The 19,774-nt window shown below is 39.9% G+C and overlaps 1 protein-coding gene across 1 annotated transcript in view; it reads right to left on the bottom strand.

The window, feature by feature from the left end:
* LOC307251537 (complement C3-like) overlaps nucleotides 1-19,774 on the bottom strand; it is a gene marked incomplete at both ends in the record, with an annotated part of 98,988 nt that overhangs the window by 57,289 nt on the left and 21,925 nt on the right. Inside the window, 5 exons of the mRNA XM_080028905.1 lie at nucleotides 74-229; nucleotides 1,068-1,259; nucleotides 2,347-2,352; nucleotides 2,954-3,100; nucleotides 4,040-4,155. Of these exons, the coding sequence (XP_079885031.1) occupies nucleotides 74-229; nucleotides 1,068-1,259; nucleotides 2,347-2,352; nucleotides 2,954-3,100; nucleotides 4,040-4,155 (617 nt within the window). The remainder of the gene's footprint in view (nucleotides 1-73; nucleotides 230-1,067; nucleotides 1,260-2,346; nucleotides 2,353-2,953; nucleotides 3,101-4,039; nucleotides 4,156-19,774) is intronic.

Here is a 19,774-nt window from a genome sequence, read left to right as displayed (position 1 = left end):
TTCCAGTTTCCAGCCTTTTCAATTAAACCCCTTTTCTAATTTTTGAGAAAAAAATATGATCCAAAGAAATTGCCTTCTTCTGTGTGAGGCGGTGCTTGTTGTTTAGGACGTAGACGCCTTTGTCAACTGCCACCAGTCCCACTGTGGCCCCTGGGTCTCCAGTGACCCTCAAAGTGAAGCTATCGCGAGGCCCATAGGATCGACCATTCGACATTTCTTCCAACTTCAACTAAAGGAGGAAGGAAGAGCAACGCATGATATGTGCAGCTTTTAATTTGTTGACACCATTTCATAGATAAGAAAATAAAAAACTAATTGAAATATACACTGTCCGACCATCTTTAGCTTTGATTACGGCACCCATTCTCCGTAGCACATTTTGAAAAACACATTTTGGTACATTAGGGTTGCTTAGAACCTAGACCTGACCAACTGAAGCAACACTAGATCCTAATGCACACTGCCACCCATGTCTGTACAGTAGGCACTAGACATAATGGGAGCATCACTTCATCCACCTCTCTTCTTACCCTGATGCACCCATCACTTAGCCTGGACATCCAGACCCACATTTAGCAATCGTGGCCAGACCCTATATCTTCCTAAATGTGGGTCTGGATGTCCAAATTGCTCTTTATTCATACAGTGATCACTTACATAATGTGCGCGTTTCATAAAGCCGATTTCTCAGTCAGCTGCTCTGCATGTAATCGGCAAATAAACTTTTCGGGGGATCCCAAAATTAATATCCAATCACAAGAGAGAACGCTACAAACAGACACCCATCTCACTCATGGTCGCACTGCCGGTGCACGCCAGAGCGACAGATGGGTGAATGTTTATGCGCCTACAATGGCGGAGCAGGTAAAAATCCTTCCCAATGTCTGTTTTGATGGTTTTTATCATGTTTTATCACACTTATGGATCTGAGATGATGCTAGATAACTCGCTGCTTGTGGGTGGTGACGTAGGGAGGAGCGAGGGGACTGCTAACTGCAGTAACTGACAGGAAGTTAGCTAAAATAACTATTACGCTTACAGCACCTTTAAGCTGTGGTTTGTCTCACCGAGCCCATGCAAGAGTCCTCTACATCCACCCAAACAGAGTCTGATACAACTTCATTATCATTTGTATGGTAGTAGGCTATGATGCGGAATGATGGCAGCATGTCTTTGGTAATGAGAACTGTTTGGGCAATCAGTGAGTGACTTCCTCTCTTGAAACGGAATTTGTCCACCAGCTGACCTCTGCTCATGATCTGGGGACACAAATTTACTCATCAGTTCTTAAATAAGATGAGTACACTACACCTGTCATGGGACACATCATAAGAGGTATTCATCTGCACACATGCACAGGTGAAAAATATTTCTCACCAGGTATGTGAGTTCATTTCCCTGCTCACTTCCTTTTATGTTGAGGTTTATTTTAAGGTTTTCTCCTATTTCCAGCCGAGGTGCATCCACCCCTGCAAAGATGACATGCTGCCATTAGTGTTAGACACTGTCTGATCTATTGCATGGCACAAAATAAAGAATAAATACATCGGATTTATATGGTGATTTTCCAGATACTCAAATACGCTTTTACAAGCAGCTGTATCAAACAAAACAAAACAAAACAGAACAGAACAAGCAATAATTTGTGAAGATTAAAAGCAAGAGTGAAAAGGTGCTGTCTTGAAGGTTGAAAGAGTGTTGGCATTGCGGATGTGGCTGGGGAGGGGATTCCAGAGGGAGGGGGCGGTTGCAGCAAAGGCTCTGTTGCCCTGCAGGTGTGCAGCTTGATCCTCATTGGCTGAATGAAGTGGCAGTGGAGGAGGTCAGAGTGGTAGGGAGGGGCTAAATTGTTCAGGGCTTTTAAGGTGATAACTGATGAGTATTATTTTCAAATCATTCGGGTTTTTGTTGGTGTGAGCCATGTAGGATGGAGTTATGGCAATCAAGTTGGGATTAATTGAATGCGTGGACCATACTTTCCAATGTCATCCCCATCACCACCTGTTTACCATCTGATGCTATTTCCGGATGTTACTCACCTATATGGATGTAGTTTTTGCTTTGGGTGGCATATGGCGTAGCTTCCATGGTTGCTGATGCCTGTGAAATACCAGGCGCATTGGTCCTTGCCTACAGTTTAAGACACACAAACAATTAAATATTAATATAAAGACAAATTATGGTATGGCTAACGTGTTTGCAATAAAAAAAACTAATTATGTCGCCGCGAGGCATACAACTTCTGAACGGTGAAGGTACAGTCATGTTAAAAGAAGGTACAGCTCCTTAGAAGCTATAATATAATAGGTCGCTGTAACATTTGACATCCATAACTAATCAACTCACCCTTGACTACAAGTGTGAGACAAAAAGCTTACCGCATCAATTCAGCACAGAACACATCAAGAGAGACAGGAACACAGACGCCGACGAAACAAAAAACCTTCGGTTCATTTTCAAAATAAGGCATGTCCACTGTTCTTTTACTCGTTCGGATGGGAACAATAACCTTCCATGCGTTTGTTGTTGTGTAAATACCACATACAGAATCATATTATCAGGCGCGATCGCCTATCACTTTTAATTACCACAGTAACTCCTCAGTCTCGCGACTCCAGCTGTTCGGCGGCGCTGGCCGTGCCTGCTTTGAAAACTGAGCGGTGTTGACGGACGTGGGCGCACGGAGCAAAACCGTAGGACACTGCACACGCAGCCAGTGGAATTCCGGGGTTAGAGTAGACAGTTTAAGATTTGAAGAAAATACCTCAAATCTTTCATGCGATATTGAACTCACTAGAAAGGCAGGGAAGTAAGTACGCAGGAACGGAAGAACTGACAACCCGAAAACATTATGCCTTCGGCTATCATCGGCACCGAGGAATCAAATCCTGATTTATGAAGTTTTAGCAAACGGGCTTTAATACAAAAATGGTATAACATGTAAGAGACTTACATTGAGTGTCAGACTGTTGGTCCGTGCGTCTGTATTAATAGTCAGCCTGGCCATGCCATTGGCTCCAGTTTGGCCCTTCACCTGACCTGGATCGATCAACACTGCAACACCTTGTGCAGGAGTGTCATCAGGATTCAAAACCTCAACCTGCCATCAGAAACAAAAAAGCTGAACAATATGAAACCATCTGTCCTTTTAAAACACAAACTTTTTGTGTCAAACTAATGCTATTTATGATGTCTTTATGAAAAGTGCCCTAACTATCCACTAAGTACTATGACCTATACTGTAGAGTACAGTATCTCACAAAAGTGAGTACACCCCTCACATTTCTTCAAATATTTCATTATATCTTTTTATGGGACAACACTGAAGAAATGACACTTTGATACAATGTAAAGTAGTCAGTGTACAGCTTGTATAACTGTGTAAATGCACTGTTGCCTCAATAACTCGACACACAGCCATTAATGTCTAAACTGATGGCAACAAAAGTGAGTACACGACTAAGTGAAAATGTCCAAATTGGGCCCAAAGTGTCAATATTTTGTGTGGCCACCATTATTTTCCAGCACTGCCTTAACCCTCTTGGGCATGGAGTTCACCAGAGCTTCACAGGTTCCCACTGGAATCATCTTCCACTCATTCATGACGACATCACGGAGCTGGTGGATATTAGAGACCTTGCGCTCCTCCATCTTCCGTTTGAGGATGCCCCAAAGATGCTCAATGGGGTTTAGGTCTGGAGACATGCTTGGCCAGTCCATCACCTTTACCCTCAGCGCGTTGCAAGCCGTTGCAAGGAGTCGCAGAAGATTCAACATGTCAAATCGCAAGGTCCAGTTGTAGAACGTCCAGGCCAGCTCGTTGCGAGCAGTTGCAGTTGCGTCTCGTTGCAAGGCGAATCTTTGGTCTGAACTGGGCTTAAAACAGCATGTGACTCCGATTTTTGAGGATCTTCTGTCACCAGTTTTATTCAAAGAGTGACTGTACTGAAATGTTTTTTTCTATTACTTATCTTTTGTAAGAAATAAAGATATACTTTACTGACAATTAACTGTATGTTAATGTAAATAATTACTTTACCACAACGTCAAAGGACATCCCTGGTTTGTAATATCTGGGTGTTTTCTTGAAGTGGATGGTGTAAGGTGACGTGACAATCTGGATACCTTTCAACGTTGCTTCCACCATTTCACTGCCTGTTAGATGATTCATAAATGCAACGTGATAACAATGATATTTTTTCTCAATCTTCACTCTCTTCTTAATTTACTGATACAGAAAATATGTACTGTTAAACAGTATGTGGCCATTATTGCAGGAGATCTATAAATGTGAGTGGAGAGTTGTTTAACTGAATCTCAATCTCTGTGTGTGTGATTTGAGATTGAAAAGATTTGTAAATGTGAGACAATATCCAAACCTGTATTCATATTTGCAAGTGTTGTGAGATTTGTAAATTAAATCCAAAGTCCCGCGGAGATTTTAAGTGCATGCCCCCCAGCCCCACTGATCGGATTTCAGTTCATGCAAAATACGTGAAAAAAAATCATGTCTGACCCCTATGGTCCAAGAGGTTTCATTGTGGTGCACATGTGTAAGAAATTACAAGTCAATCAGAGACAGGGGCGAGTGTGTGGCCTCTCAAACATTGCATTTTTGAGCTATGGTTTTAGCATTTGTGGCGCCCTCTATGGGTTAGGCTCGAAAAGCCTTTGGGGACATGCTACCACACCTGTTCTGCACATATTCGGCAAGTTTTTTAAAGATAGGACCTATGGTCAATGAGTTATGGCCAATAAGCTGCTAAGCCCCGCCCCTGCATTATCGTTTTGGTCAATGGCAGCCATGTTTTTAAAGCTATCCTACTAATCTTTTACGGACATATGTATCTCATTCCCCCGATGCTTTGTGATCAATTTGGTGTATAAAACATCCCATCCTAGCATGCTTTAATTGCATATGCAATGCATATGATATTGGTAAAATGACTGGAACTCATCAGGAGGGAGTGATCTCTGTTCTTCTAAAACAATAGGCAAATGGTAAATACACAGATCCAATTAAATTTAAAAACTGGAGACCTCACTGTTGGGATAATAGAATATTATCTGAATGTATTGCCTCCATAATTGAAACAGTTATTCAACAAAATGTTTTTATTGAGGTTAGATTTATTGGGGATAGCATAAGACTTCTTGTTGAAGTAATAGAATTACAGGGGCATCTCATATATTAGAATATCATAGAAAAGCTAATTTCTTTCCTGTAATTCAATTCAACAAGTTAAAGTTTCATATATTCTAGATTCATTAGATATAAAGTGATATATTTCAGACATTTCTTTCTTTAATTTTGCAGATTCCAGTTTACAAAATCCAGAATCACAGAATAACTTGTGATAACTTGTGAATATTCCAAATGGCCAAGTATGTTCATTCATCCACTCAATACTTGGCCGGAGATCTTATGTTGCATGAATTATTGCATTAATGCAGCATGGTATGGAGGTGATCAGCCTGTGACACTGCTGGGGTGTTATGGAAGCCCAGGTTACTTTGATAGAGGCCTTCAGCTCGTCTGCATTGTTTGGTCTGGTGTGTCTCAAATTCCTCTTGACAATGTCAAGCACAGTAATACTGGGGTCAGCCAACCAGTTACTAGTGAAGATTGGGGGTACCATGTGTTGGTCCACTGTGTTTTACTGTAACAAGTCCAAAGCACACAGCCGTCTACCAGGAGATTTTAGAGCACTTCATTGTTCTGTCTGCTGACAAGCTTTATGGGGATGCTGATTTCCTTTTTCCAGTAAGACTTCGCATCTGCCCACAGTGTTGGCACTGGAACCACTTATAACTGGTTGGCTGACCATGGTATTACTGTGCTGAGTTTGCCAGACAACTGCTGACCTGAACCCCATAGAGAATCTATGGAGTAATGCCAAGAGGAAGATGAAACATACCAGGCAATTTTTGGTTTGAATATAAAAAGATGGCTAGCATCACATTCAATTGTGTTAACCATGTGCCCTCAAACTATAATTGGTGTTTTAAAAAGAGGATGCCCTATTGTTTTGAATACTGTTTAATATATTTAATTTGGCAAGAGATTTGTTTTTGATTTGAAAAAAATAATGATTGACATTGCCTTTTATTTATTTCCTCTTTAAAACATCATTTCAAGCTAGAAGAAATGATTGCAAATAGAAGGGAACAACAAAGGAGTACGATAAAAACTGACTATTTTAAGGCTAGGAGAATGATGAAATGATAATCACAATTTGTTTGTTTGTTATTGTTTTGGTGTTTTGTTTGTTTTTGGGTGTGTTTTTGTGTTATAAGGGGGCCAAGCCGGAGCAGGAGCTGGGACCACGTTTTGCAGAGCAATGCGGTTCTGAAGCCCTGCTGGGCAGGGTGTCAGGATTTTAATTTCTAATTAATGATGATTATATACCCCCCTAATTAATTTGCATTTACTCATGTATAATCAAATAGAATAATCGATATATTCTTAAACTGGTGACTAAAACTTCTCTCAATATTCTCTCACTCCAGGCTCGTGGGAAAGGAAGGGAGTGAGGGATAAGTTTGCAACAAAAAACCCCTTGATAAATTTCGATATGATAACGCTAGAGGCTAACGATGTATCCGTTTTTCCAACAATGGGTCTCTGTAAAACTCACATCACCAGTTAGCAGCAGATAAGACACATTATTGCACCAAGGACTTCGGCACGTAGGCGTTTTTCTCCCATAGAGCAGATTCATCACTCCGGAAGACGAAAGACGATTGGAAAATTTCTGATAAACATGTGACTAAATAAACCAATCAAATGAATATCTGAACTTGTAAAATGTTGTTGATCTGAGGAGAAAACTCACTTTTTTGGCTGTCTTTTGTCCGCTTGAACCTGCATAACCTGTACCTTGCTGATCATCATTTTATTCATTAAATAACATTGAACTTTTTCGTCTGACTCCTCAAGCATTTTTGCATCTTTTACTTCCTCTTAAGAAACGAACACGTTATTAATAATAATAGTTTTATTAAGGGAACCCTATTGTTTTTGTAAGGATTATTATTTTCCTCCTTATTATTATTTTTGGTACGCTAAAAGTGTGTCCACAGCCCAAACCGTAAAGGGTAGGGACATGCCACTTGCATGACATTGGCCGTGTATGCAGACAACAAAATTCAGACATGTCGGCCACTCGCTACACAAAGGAAAACGCGTTTAGGGTTATAACTCCTACACCGATCATCCCACAGTCAAAAACTTTATAACCACAGATTCACTTGAGTCATATTTTGGCATAGGCCAAGGCCATTTGCGTAGATATAGATTTTTCGCAAAAACTGACTTTTCATTTCAGCTCCCACAATGTTTGCACAATTGACACCAAACTTTGCACAGATCATCTACAGATGCACACGAAAAAAAATTGTTTAACATAATTTTGCTATGACTTTCCATGACAAAGCAGTGCTTTGAATATATGAAAATTAGCTAACTTGTACTACCTTGTACGTAAATATTCATAAATTCAAAACTATAAATCATATCAAGTCCATAAGGGGGCGCCATAAACAAGAAAAGTTTATATCTCGTAACTGGCCACTTAAAACCAAGCCCCAACCTCAGCGATTTTTACCAGCATCCAGTGTACACAACAGCCATCTCTCATTGACTCCAATGTTAAACATGCCGTTTTCACAGCATTATTAAACCTATTTACAGCCTGGGCCACAAAACCATTTTCGTCTGTATGTTTAGGTCATATCTCCATGACAACACTGAGGGGGGTGAATTTTTTTGGACCACGCTAGTTTTTATTCTTTTGGAGGTTAAAATGTATTGGCGCGATCTCTTGAGTGACAGCTCTCCGCCCGTTGTCCCTCACTTTGCCTCGGAGGTATACGTCAGCTATCTCCCTCCCCCTCACAAAATGGCGACGCGCACAAACCAGGATTATTGGATGCCGTGTGAATAACTGAGGTCAGCCCGGATGCTACATCCATATTATTTACTATCTATGCTTAAAACTCAAGGGAGACCATCATGGGGCATATCTGAGTCTATATAAAAAATATGGCCGAGAAATATTAATGTGGCTTATTAAAGGTGAAGTAAGCGGAATGGTCAGTTTGGCTAACTTCCTGTCAGTTACTGCAGTTAACAGTCCCCTCTGTCGTCCCTACGTTACCACATTAATGCACAGCGGTTTTCAAGCAGTGAGTTATCTAGCATCATCTCAGATCCATAAGTGTGATAAAACATGGTAAAAACCATCAAAACAGACATTGGGAAGGATTTTTATCTGCTCCGCCATTGTAGGCGCCTACACATTCACCAATCTGTCGCTCTGCGAGTGCACTGTCAGTGAGACGGGTGCCGGTTTGTAGCGTTCTGATTGGATACCAGTTTCGGGATCCCCAAAAAGTTTATTTGCCGATTACATGCAGAGCGAGTGACTGAGAGATCGGCTTTATGAAACGCGCACACTATATAAGTGATCACTGTATGAATAAAGAGAGATTTAATACTTATATTAACATAAATAAATCGCTTACTTCACTTTTAAGAAAATTTCTGTTTTTTTTGGCGGGAAATTCAAAAAAGTGTCTTTACAGTGGAGAGCCTGACAATCTCTTTTTGCTCATACCTCCCCAACCAAACATCCCACATTCAAAAACGTTATATCCACATATTCACTGAAGTCTGCTGCATCTTTTAGCATAGGCCACGCCCATTTAAGCCGTTAAAGATTTTATGCAAAAACTGCAAAACTGACTTTACATTTCAGCTCCCACATTTTTTGCACAATTGACACCAAACTTTGCACAGAACATCTAGATGCACTTGAAAAAATATATATATTTAAAAGAATTTTGCTACGACCATCGATGACGAAATGGTAGCACTTTGAATATTTGCGCATTGGCTAACTTGTACTTAAATGCTCATAAATCCAAAACTGTAGATTGTATTAAAGGAATACTTCACCCATACGGAACCGGCATTCTATCATTATAAAATCGCTATTATAATATAATGAATGAGGTTTTTCTTCCCTCAGTCTTCCCTTGGCCCAGCTATCTTGTTAATCCTAACCCTCCATAACAGCAGCAGCAGGTGTGTTGTAATACATTGGATTAATTCACTCTTGACAGTTCCCTCTGCAGACACCAATAGCAGAGTCATTGGTCATCTTTTGACTGTTAATAGTAATTGATAGAATTTATATAGTGCTTTATTGGAGGTCATTCAAAGACACTTTACATCATACATATAGAAAATCATACTTATAGAAAAAGAAAACAAAATACAGATAAATTAAAGATAAGGTTTGGAATGGAGTCAGGTGTAATTATGCTTTCTTAAAGAGGTGAGTTTTGAGTTGACTTTTGAATGAGTTTACTTAGTCTGAGATGCTGATGTTTGGAGGGAGGGAGTACCAGAGGGTTGGGTGCAGTTACATAAAATGCTTAATGTCTGAATTAAAAAATGCGTCATGTCACTTAAGACATATTTGTAACACTTTTTTTTTTTTAGATAATGCATATTTCAATAAATAAAAAGTTCCTGTACACCTATCGACAGTAACAAGTATTCATATATATTTAAGGGTTCAAAAAATACATATTTTGGGGATTTAAAAAAATATATAATCGGCCGATTTAATCGTTATCGTAATTTTTATCTGAAAATAATCGGCATCGGCACTCAAAAATCCATATCGGTCGGGCCCTAGTAACAAGTGGTTTGTTATAAACCCATTGTGTAAAAGCCTAGAAGAAAAATACTGAGGAGCTAAATATTTCCAATTTGACATGAAAAACACAAACAGTCCTCTCACCTCAAATTCAGCAGTCTAACTCCAAGGAAGACTATGTAGGTGACCTCTTATCCCAATTCTGGATATTTACATACCAAAATCTCACAGACAGCACCTTCTGGTTCCAAGATATAACGATTGTGACAACCAACCAGTGTGACATAGAACCGCGTTCTCCCCCACTACTACTAATTCTACTTTCTAGGCCTACTACTACTAGGCTACAACTTGTATTAATAATAAAGTCATTTTGTATTCATGGTAATAGTTTATTAGGGGGCCAAGCCCGAGCAGGCTGGGACCGCTGTATGCAAAGCAACGCGGTTCCCAAGCCCTGCGGGGCAGGGAACCCTATTGTTTTTGTAAGGATTATTATTCTTATTTGTCGCCGCTAGAACTGCGTCCACAGCCCAAACCGTAAAGGGTGCAGACATGCCAATTGCATGACTAGATCCAGATCCGTGAATTCTCAGCATACAAAAAAATTCAGACATGCCGGCCACTAGGTGGCGCTACAACGAAGGAAAACGCGTTTGGGGTCATAACTCCCACACCGAACGTCCCACAGTCAAAAACTTTATATCCACAGATTCACTGGAGTCAGCTGCATCTTTTGGCATAGGCCACGCCCATTTCCGTATATATAGATTTTGCGCAAAATCGCGAAAACTGCAAAACTGATTTTTCGCTACTCCTCCCACAATTTTTCGACAATTGACACCAAAGTTTGCACAGAACATCTACCGACCCACACGGAAAAAAGTTATTCAAAAGAATTTTGATATGACCTTCGATGACGAAACGGTAGCGCTTTGAATATTTGAAAATTAGCTAACTGTTACTTCCTTGTACGTAAATATTCATAAGTCCAAAACTATACATCGGATCAAGTCAAAATTGTAGACATATGTTGGTGCTACCCTCAATTGCGTTCAATAAAAAAATTGGAAACTTTCGCCATAAGGGGGCGCCAAAAACACAAAAAGTATATATCTCGTCATCCAATTGAGCCTATTTCTATGCAACTTTTTTGCTTTTTGGTCTGTAACTCCCAAACCGAACATCCCACATTCAAAAACTTTACATCCCCGGATTCTGTGAAGTGAGCAGCCGGCGGCGCGGTCTGCGACGCCCGGGTCCCGAGTCGCGTCGGAGGCTTGGCCCCCGGTCAAAACTGCTTGCAGTTCTAGTTATTTTTAAATTCTGATCAAAACATTGGATTAGATAGTAAGAAAATAAATAAATGAAAGAAAATTAACAAATAAATGGTGTTAATAGTACAGGGGCCTATTTCAGGAAGCAGGTTTTGAGGCAACTCAGAGTATGTTCGCTCTGAGTTAGTGTAAACTCTGGGTTTTCCGTTTCAGGAAGCAGGTTCAGCGCAACTCTGAGTCCGTTACTGCGGCAACAAACGCTGTGAGTCTTAAGGCGAAGACACAACGGGCCGACTGCCAATCGTCACCAGAAAATGGAGTTGGACGATTCAGTCAGCTCCATTCTCCCGACACGGTCAAAAAACTGCAAAGAACACACCAAGCCAACTACCGACTTGCCGTACGTTTTGCGCTTGCGCGGGATGACATTAAGTAGGCTGGTATCATAACGCAGGCTGTCATTATAACAGAGAGTGTGCATAGTTACTGCAGACATACACAGTACACACACAAACACACACACACACACACACCTGTGGCTGCTCCTCACCCAAACTACCTCGACTATTTCTGAAAACATTTGAAAACGTCATGCACGGAAAATCTAATGCTGTGTGCCGATTCTATCCTAAATCATGTTTGACCAAAGTTAAACTAATATATGCTCTGCTGCCGTGGCAGAGCTAGCTCTCCACCAATCAGATTGCTCCGGCTGAAAGACTGGCAGACGCCGATTGAACATGTTGAATAGGCTGAAAAGAAGGCTGACGACATCTTTGATGGACAACGTCACCGAACACACCAAACCGACTCATGTCCCCGCCCCCTCCAGACTCTCAGACGATGTCCGACGCCCGATTTTCGGCCCGGTGTGTCTTCGCCTTAACCTGCTGGATTGGTGATTTGAGGGAACTGACTCTGAGTTTGTGTAACCCTGTCAATGGTTACTAAAGCATTTATTGTAGGGCTATTGAAAGCTATACTTATTTAAAATGCTGTACTAAGAGAACTCTTTTTGTTATAAGTGTATGAAAAGGTTAACTTGATTTTTAATATAAGTGCCTTTTATTTTGAAACTGAAAGTGCGAACTCTGAACTCTGTAAAGCACGAGTAGTGTTTACATGAGAGTTCTGTGAGTTGCACACAAAGAGAGATGAGACGGAGAGAAACACACACGTTTAAGCTCCGAACTAGAACAAGCACCTGTTCTGTTTGCTGAATTTTATCAGAATACCTGATAAATGCCTTTTGCCTTCTTTAGTTGTTTTGTGCCGCCACGCGGACACCATTTTGATGCTGCGGGAGAGCCGCAGTGTGTTTTTCCTTTGGTAAGAGAAATACCTCGTCAATATTTTCTTTTTATGAACTAATGAATGTTTGCACTGGTAAAGTGATACATGCAACATGAATAATGAGGACAATTGAATGCAGGTTTTTGAATATTATTCTGGCTGTGTTATACAGGTTAGGTTTTCTTTTGAGGTTCGAATTCCACATCCAGTCCAAAGATGGCGAGCTACTACTGAACCAGGGGCCTATCCGAAAAGTCCAATCTCCTAACCCAGTGGTTCTCAACCGGTGGGGCGCGCCCCCCCGGGGGGGCGCGGACACTCTACCGGGGGGGCGCGAGGGGGATGAAAAAAAAAAAAAAAAAAAAATCTTAATTTTTTTTTTTTTTTTTTGTAATTTTTTTTTTTTTCCTGATATGTAGCCTAGTTCAGAGATGATATGTATTTTTTTTCTTTCTTAACTTTTTTTGATAGGTAGTTGCCAAGTTCATCACACAAACACTCCAATCCACTGATATGAGATCAGTTTGCAATTTTCAAGTACTGAATTAATGGTAGGACTGTGGCCACTAGAACTGGTCTCTGGTCAGCAAATGTCTTGAAAACAGCATAAGTGTGCTTGTGACATGCGTGCCACCCATGCATGTGTATGGGCACGTGTCCCAGCAGATTTTTGAAATCTGAATAAAAAAATTTAAGTTTGTAGTTAGCAAGTGTAACATGTTCTTAGGGCAGAATTTCATGAATAAATGTTTATTTTTTTAGCAAGATATTTGGTCAAAAGCTAGTGGTCATCCGTCCCTCTGTCCAGTTGTTAGGCATCTGGCTGCTAGCAAGTTATGTTGTCTTGCTAATTTTACTATTCATCTGAACTGAAATAAATATTGACTTTTTCCTTTATTATCTTCGACAGAATGCACCAGAATGCTTAGATTACATGTTAAAAACACAAAAAAATCTTCTGGGGGGGATGCCCCCAGACCCCCCTTCAGGGGTTTAGTTTTCTGACAAACATTACAATGGATACTAACATGATTTGGGCATTTGGGATTATAAATCATCTTTGAATTGGTTGTATAGCATATCACATGCTATTCATTCAGGGGTGCGATGGCCACCCCACTCTAGCTCTGTGGCCCACCTTGGCCACCCCCAGTAAAAATTTCCTGGAATCGCCACTGAGACACACACAACTCCGCGTTCAGGCTGCACAGCACATTAATCGCAGGTAGCATTTTGAGCTAAATCTGGCCACTTTCCAAATCCAAGACTCAATAGTTGAAACATTCTCTGAACTGGGTTGTCAGACTGCAGTGTTTCCCATTGATCATAGACTTTGTTTTGTGAAGCTTTTTCATAACAGGTATACCTATTGTAGAATTTATTCTGTGTATGTTCTATTTAGGCTACTATTTTCTTCTCTTCTAAGGAGATTTAAAAAAAAAACATTTCCTCAGTGTCTCATTGATACAATCTCATAATTAGCTTTTAAAGTGCACCAGAATTTAACGTTAAAATATAAGAAATTTCCGGACCCCAACCCTAAACCCAATGTTCAACTCAAAGGTGCGCCACTGGCCTAGCCCTTGTGATAATAACAATAATAGATTATCTATCTATCTATCTATCTATCTATCTATCTATCTATCTATCTATCTATCTATCTATCTATCTATCTATCTATCTATCTATCTATCTATCTATCTGTGTAGGGTGGTGTGTGTGTGTGTGTGTGTGTGGGGGGGGGGGGGGTTGTCAGGGTCGGTAGGGGGGCCCAACTGCAATGACCCAGCTTTGGGGGGGCCCAGCTTGCTGAAGGTTGAGAACCCCTGTCCTAACCTATAAGCCTCCTTTCCTATGCCTTAACCCCTAAACGTCATCGGGGTTAAGGAGAGATGAAAGGTGCTTCCTATCGAACATAGGAAAGGACAGCACTGTTTCAAATGAATTCGACTCCACTTTTCCTAACCGACGTCATTGCGCGACGGCGAGTATTGCTGACGTGAATCACTAGCGTGAAACTACACTATAGCCTATTCTCCGAAAATTGACCACAACAAGCGCTCGTTTGATCCATGCGTTCTTTTCATATTGATTTTAATCAGGTTGTCGCCAACAGAGTGAGAATCACTCCCATATATCCCAATTCACATGTGGAATAAAAAGAGGCTACACTTGTGTTGATGTTGAAATGAACTGCCCCCAGTAACTTCATTAAATGTGAAGTTGGTATTTTATTTTCTTATGGTGTAAATTATGTGCTACGAAAATAACTATTATGATGTTGGTCTTTTATGAGTTCTTTATTATCTTTAGCCTGTGTGTGTGTGTGTGTGTGGGGGGGGGGGGGGTATTTTGTTTTAGCCGAGTTAAATCTTCCTCTCTTCTCCTCTCTTCTGTTTTACCTCTCGTTCGTATTCGTGTAGAGTCGGTAAACTCCGGCGGTGGCCTGTTGCTTTAAATCTTGCCGCCGTAAAGGATTATGGGATACCACTATCTCCTTTCCTTTAGCATAGGTTGGTCAGGAGTAACCTATGCTAAAGGAGGGTTAAAGGATGAATCGAGGCTCCTTTCCTATGCCTTTCCTAAGCATTTGGAGAATTCGGATCACCTATCCGCCGAGTACTTCCGGTTCATCTCGATAGGAAAGGAAATTTCCTATGCAAAAAAAAGTTTTCGGATAGGCCCCAGGATCCACTGTGATGAAAATTGAGTTGAAATTCTTTGGACTGTGAGTTATCTAATGCACTGCACTAGTGGTAGGATTCGCACGCCACTACTCTTCTGCATACCGTGCAACGAGAATTCTATACGGAACTTTCATAACTTATTGGTGTGATTAACACCATACGGTCTGAGTTCAAATACCCCGGGGTACATTTTCTTTATCCTTTCTTTTTACTTGGGCCCAAGGTTATGTGATCTATTAGTTTTTATGTGTTTTTCTATTGTGTCAGAAAGATCTATGTTAAAAGTGAAGATCTCTACTGTTATAGATAAATCTTTCAATAATACATCATAAAACTAAACTTAGTTTAGTTTAGTTTATTTAGTTTATTTATTTAGCACACATTAACAATTAATGGTGCAAGGAGGGAACGAAGCCCAATGGGCTTGTACAGAGTTCCACCCCTATCAATAATCACAATGAAATCATATTCAGGCTAACAAATAAACTCTAGAAATTAAGGAGACAAGGTACATAAATACTCAAAATAATCAAAAATAGATGGAAAAAAAAAATGTGATAAATACATGTCAAAGATAATGAAAAAATTAGAAAGAAAAAGAAAAAGAAAAAAACAAAGGAGAAGACAGGAGGTTATTAGAAGATTCACAAAAAGATAAGATGTTTTTTAAGCTGCTTTTTAGAGAGTGAGTGGGATGATATGGATCTTAAAAGGGGAGGTAAAGCATTCCATAAAGCCGGGCCTCTATAATATATACTAAATTGATGATGTGATGTGCGGGAAAAGGGTAAAGATAAGTTGTTATTGGTGCTCTGTCTAGTGCGATGTGAATGTATGTTAAATGAATAAGTAAACAAAGTCTGAAAGCTTTCCGGGAGATCTTGGTTTCTGTAAATAAACTTGTGAATGAATAAACATATGAGATAGATATTCAATTTGTGAATTGGAAATATATAAAAATGAATAAAAAGTGGTGCTGACGGAGCATATCTGTTTGAATGTGAGATGAATCTTAAAAATCGCTTCTGAATAATACATAATTTTTTGAGATGGTTGGGATATGATGCTGCCCAGACCAGATTACAGTAGTTCAGGAAAGGAAACAAAAAACTATAATATAAAGTTAAATGGGCAGAAGGATGAATTAAAGGACAAACTTTCCTTAATATGCCCATCATCTTTGTGGACCTTTTGCAAACCAGGTCTATGTGATTTGACCAATTAAGTCTTTCGTCAACTAGAATTCCCAAAAATTTAGTAGCCTTTACTTGTATAATTTCTGATCCGTTAATAAGTACTTTTGCTTGTTCTTTGGGGTAAGACTTGTTTATGTTGCAAAAGATCACAAAGTTACATTTCTTCACATTAAGTGTTAATTTATTAATTTGAAACCATTTGGCAATAGAGCATAATTCATCATTCACACAGTCAATCAAATAATTAAAATCAATATGAGTTGCTATGAGATTAGTGTCATCAGCAAATAATACAGGAAAAAGATGTTTGCAAGACATGGCTAAATCGTTTATATAGATCAAAAATAATAAAGGGCCCAGTATTGAGCCCTGTGGCACCCCATGTATAATTCTGGACTTGGTAGAAGAATAGCCATTAAGCGACACATACTGTTCTCTGTTAGTTAAGTAATTCTTAAACCAGTTCAGGGCAATATCCTCCACTCCATATCTATTTAATTTGCTTATCAGAATACTGTGGTTAACCGTATCGAACGCTTTACTTAAATCCAAAAATATCCCAATGGCAAACTCACCATTGTCCATAGCTGTTGAAATTATATTAGTTATCTGGAGTAATGCATGCTCTGTTGAATGTTTTTTACGAAATCCATACTGGTGAGCATATAGGATCCTATTATCAGTTAAGTGCTTGGATATTCTTGCATAAACTAATTTCTCCAATAATTTAGAGATGCAAGGCAGGATTGATATAGGTCTATAGTTCCCGAAATCATCAGTAGCACCTGTTTTGAAAATAGGGATAACTTTAGCAATTTTAAGATGGAGGGGAATAATTCCAGATTGGAGTGATAAAGAAAGAATATGGGTCAGCGGTTGAATTAAATGATCAGTGGTTTCTTTTAACAAAATGTTCTTTATGCCATCATGACCTGGGGCTGAATTCTTTAATTCCATGATGATATTATGGACCTCCTGTGTAGTTGGAGGTACAAAGGTATTGAGAGGAGGATATTGCCCCTTAATCAAGTTACAAGGGTTCTCATTTGTACCCAAGATACTTGATGCCAGATCACAGCCAACATTAACAAAAAAATTATTAAAGCCATCAGCTATTTCGTTAGGGTTTGAGAGAATTCTCTCTTTCCCACGCATCTCTACAGGTGCAGTTACTTCTGATTTCTTGTGATTCAACAAATGATTAATGAGGTTCCAGGTTGACTTGATATCGTTTGAAGCTTGAGTGAATTTTACTGCATAATAATTTTTTTTTTGCTTTCCTTATATCAGCTATAAATTTGTTTTTATATTTCTTATACATTTCTATGCTAGAAGGGGTGGAGTTCGTAATAGCTTTCCTATAGAGTTTATTTTTTTTACGGGAGCGTTTCTTCAGATCTTCAGTAATCCAAGGTCTCCCTTTAGAATAATTAGTTTTAGATTTAGGGCTGATCAAGGGAAAAGATGATTCTAGAGCAGAATTAATAAGTACTATGAATAGGTGGTATGCTGCAACAACATCATTTAGCCCAAGAACCTCATCCCAGGAGACATACCTGATGGCTGTTTTGAAAGATTCCAGATTATTTCTAGTGAATTTACGAAATTTAAATTGGCCACAAGTGGAATCAATACCTTTAGAGTTAGTGTTGTCTCATTAATCATCCATCCTGCTCTAGTAGTCGAACTAGGGGTGTACGGTATAAACGGTATAGAAGGTAAACCGGTATGAAGTTGCACTATGATATGGATTTTGACTCTACCTTGTCACCGTATAGCAGTTAGAAAGCAGTGATGAGCGCTACCACACAATGAATGCAGGCAGCCACTGCGTCGTCAGCCAGCACGTGCCCAATACATCCATGACAATGCTGCTAGATCCCGTGTCATTCACAAAAATAAATTGTAGTAGAGGAAACTGGTGGATGTAGTTACCGTGCGGCTAATATCACTAGTTTTACTTCAGAAGTGTCGGCCAAAACACCAACGAAACACCGCCCAAAATGTCAGAATATGAAGCATGAGACAAGGAGTAAGGATTTATCCGCTGCTTATAACCTTCTTTAACATGCACAGCAGCATACAGATCCCGGGGAAAGAACAATAGCAATACACTTGTGATGAGACATTAAACAGCTGTTGACCGGCGAATCCCGGCCGTTTAATAACGTGCATAACTTCAGCTATTACAGCGATCGGGAAAATCCACGTAGCCTACATACTCACACAGGCGATGCAAAACAAACTCAGGGAAAGCAAGTTACAACCGTGTAATGATAGTTTACTACGGCAACTTGCACGCTCACACAACTGAGGGAGAAAGAAAAGGACTTCACTAAACAGGCGCCCCGGCTGACTGACGTCACGGCCGCTAACTGGCCGTTATAATGTCATCCGCACTGAACAACTCACATCTTAAAACACTATAAGAAAATAACAAACACCTATAAACTTTGGGGCCTTTTCTACAGAAATGCATTGCATTGCCATTCAAAAAAAGTCTCACATAAAGAGCGATCAGTTTTTCATACTGCGACCGTGAGCGAGTGTTGAACACTTATTTACGCGCGCCTCAAGACGGTCGGGCTCGTTCTCGTCACTCACAGCCAAATGCTCCTCGCGGTGTACACAGAACAGCATCCGCGAGGGGAAAAGCTTCATCCAGTCATGACATAAAGAGCGATCAGTCTGTCAAACTACAAACGTGAGCGAGTGTTGAACACTTGCACGTGACTAGAGAGGGTCAGGCTGCGCTCCTCACTCACAGCTCGGTGAGAAATGCGTCCTCGCGATGAAGTTTGTCCACTCGCGGAAACTGTTCTGTGCGCGCGTGGTTTTCATGTCAGTTTTTATAAAAAATAAACACCACACAAGGAGTTTAAACTGAAATGAAAGTTAAGAGATGATAGAATCAGAAATCGATTGTAAAAGAAAAGGCAGCCACCAGAGCATCATCAGCATTCCCAGTGAGTCATAGTCAAATCAAACTTACTATATAGAGTAACTTCATACACAAAAAGTCAGTATAGAGTGCTTTACATATACAAACATATTGAACCCCTCCCCTACCCATCCACAGAGCAGAGCATTGCAGATTGCACAATGAATGTTGTTTAAATCCATCTGTAGGGGAGACTGGGGGGCAAGTGTAACACTTTTTGGTTTTTGATTACCAAAAACATCTTCAACAATTTGGATAATTTATTCTATGTTGTATTACTGTGCTCTACTTGTTAATATAAATTGTATTTATTTTATGAGCAATAGATGTCCTATTAATACAAGAGTATAGGCCTTTCTTTTCTGACATCATTACCAAAAACAACAACAATGCACGTGCCCTATTTGCTACTGTCGACAGATTAACAAACCCTCCTGTGCCAGTAGCATCTGAGCATCTTTCCACAAGAGCCTGCAATGAATTTGCCTCCTTTTTCACAGACAAAATTGACAAAATTAGACAAGCGGTCACCGCATCAATACCAAGTTCAACATATGTGTTTTCCCTGTGCCCACTTAAAATCAATGCAAATAAAATGACAGAATTTTATCTGATCAATCACAAAAACCTGGAGGACATTATACAACACCTGAACTCCTCTTCCTGTTGCCTTGACATTGTGCCCACAGGCTTCTTTAAAACCGTTTTTAAC

The sequence above is a fragment of the Ammodytes marinus genome, assembly GCF_949987685.1.
Source record: "Ammodytes marinus genome assembly, chromosome: 6".
Taxonomy (NCBI): Eukaryota; Metazoa; Chordata; class Actinopteri; order Uranoscopiformes; family Ammodytidae; genus Ammodytes; species Ammodytes marinus.
Note: the sequence above shows the minus strand (reverse complement) of the source record. Positions and strands in the feature narration are given on the sequence as shown.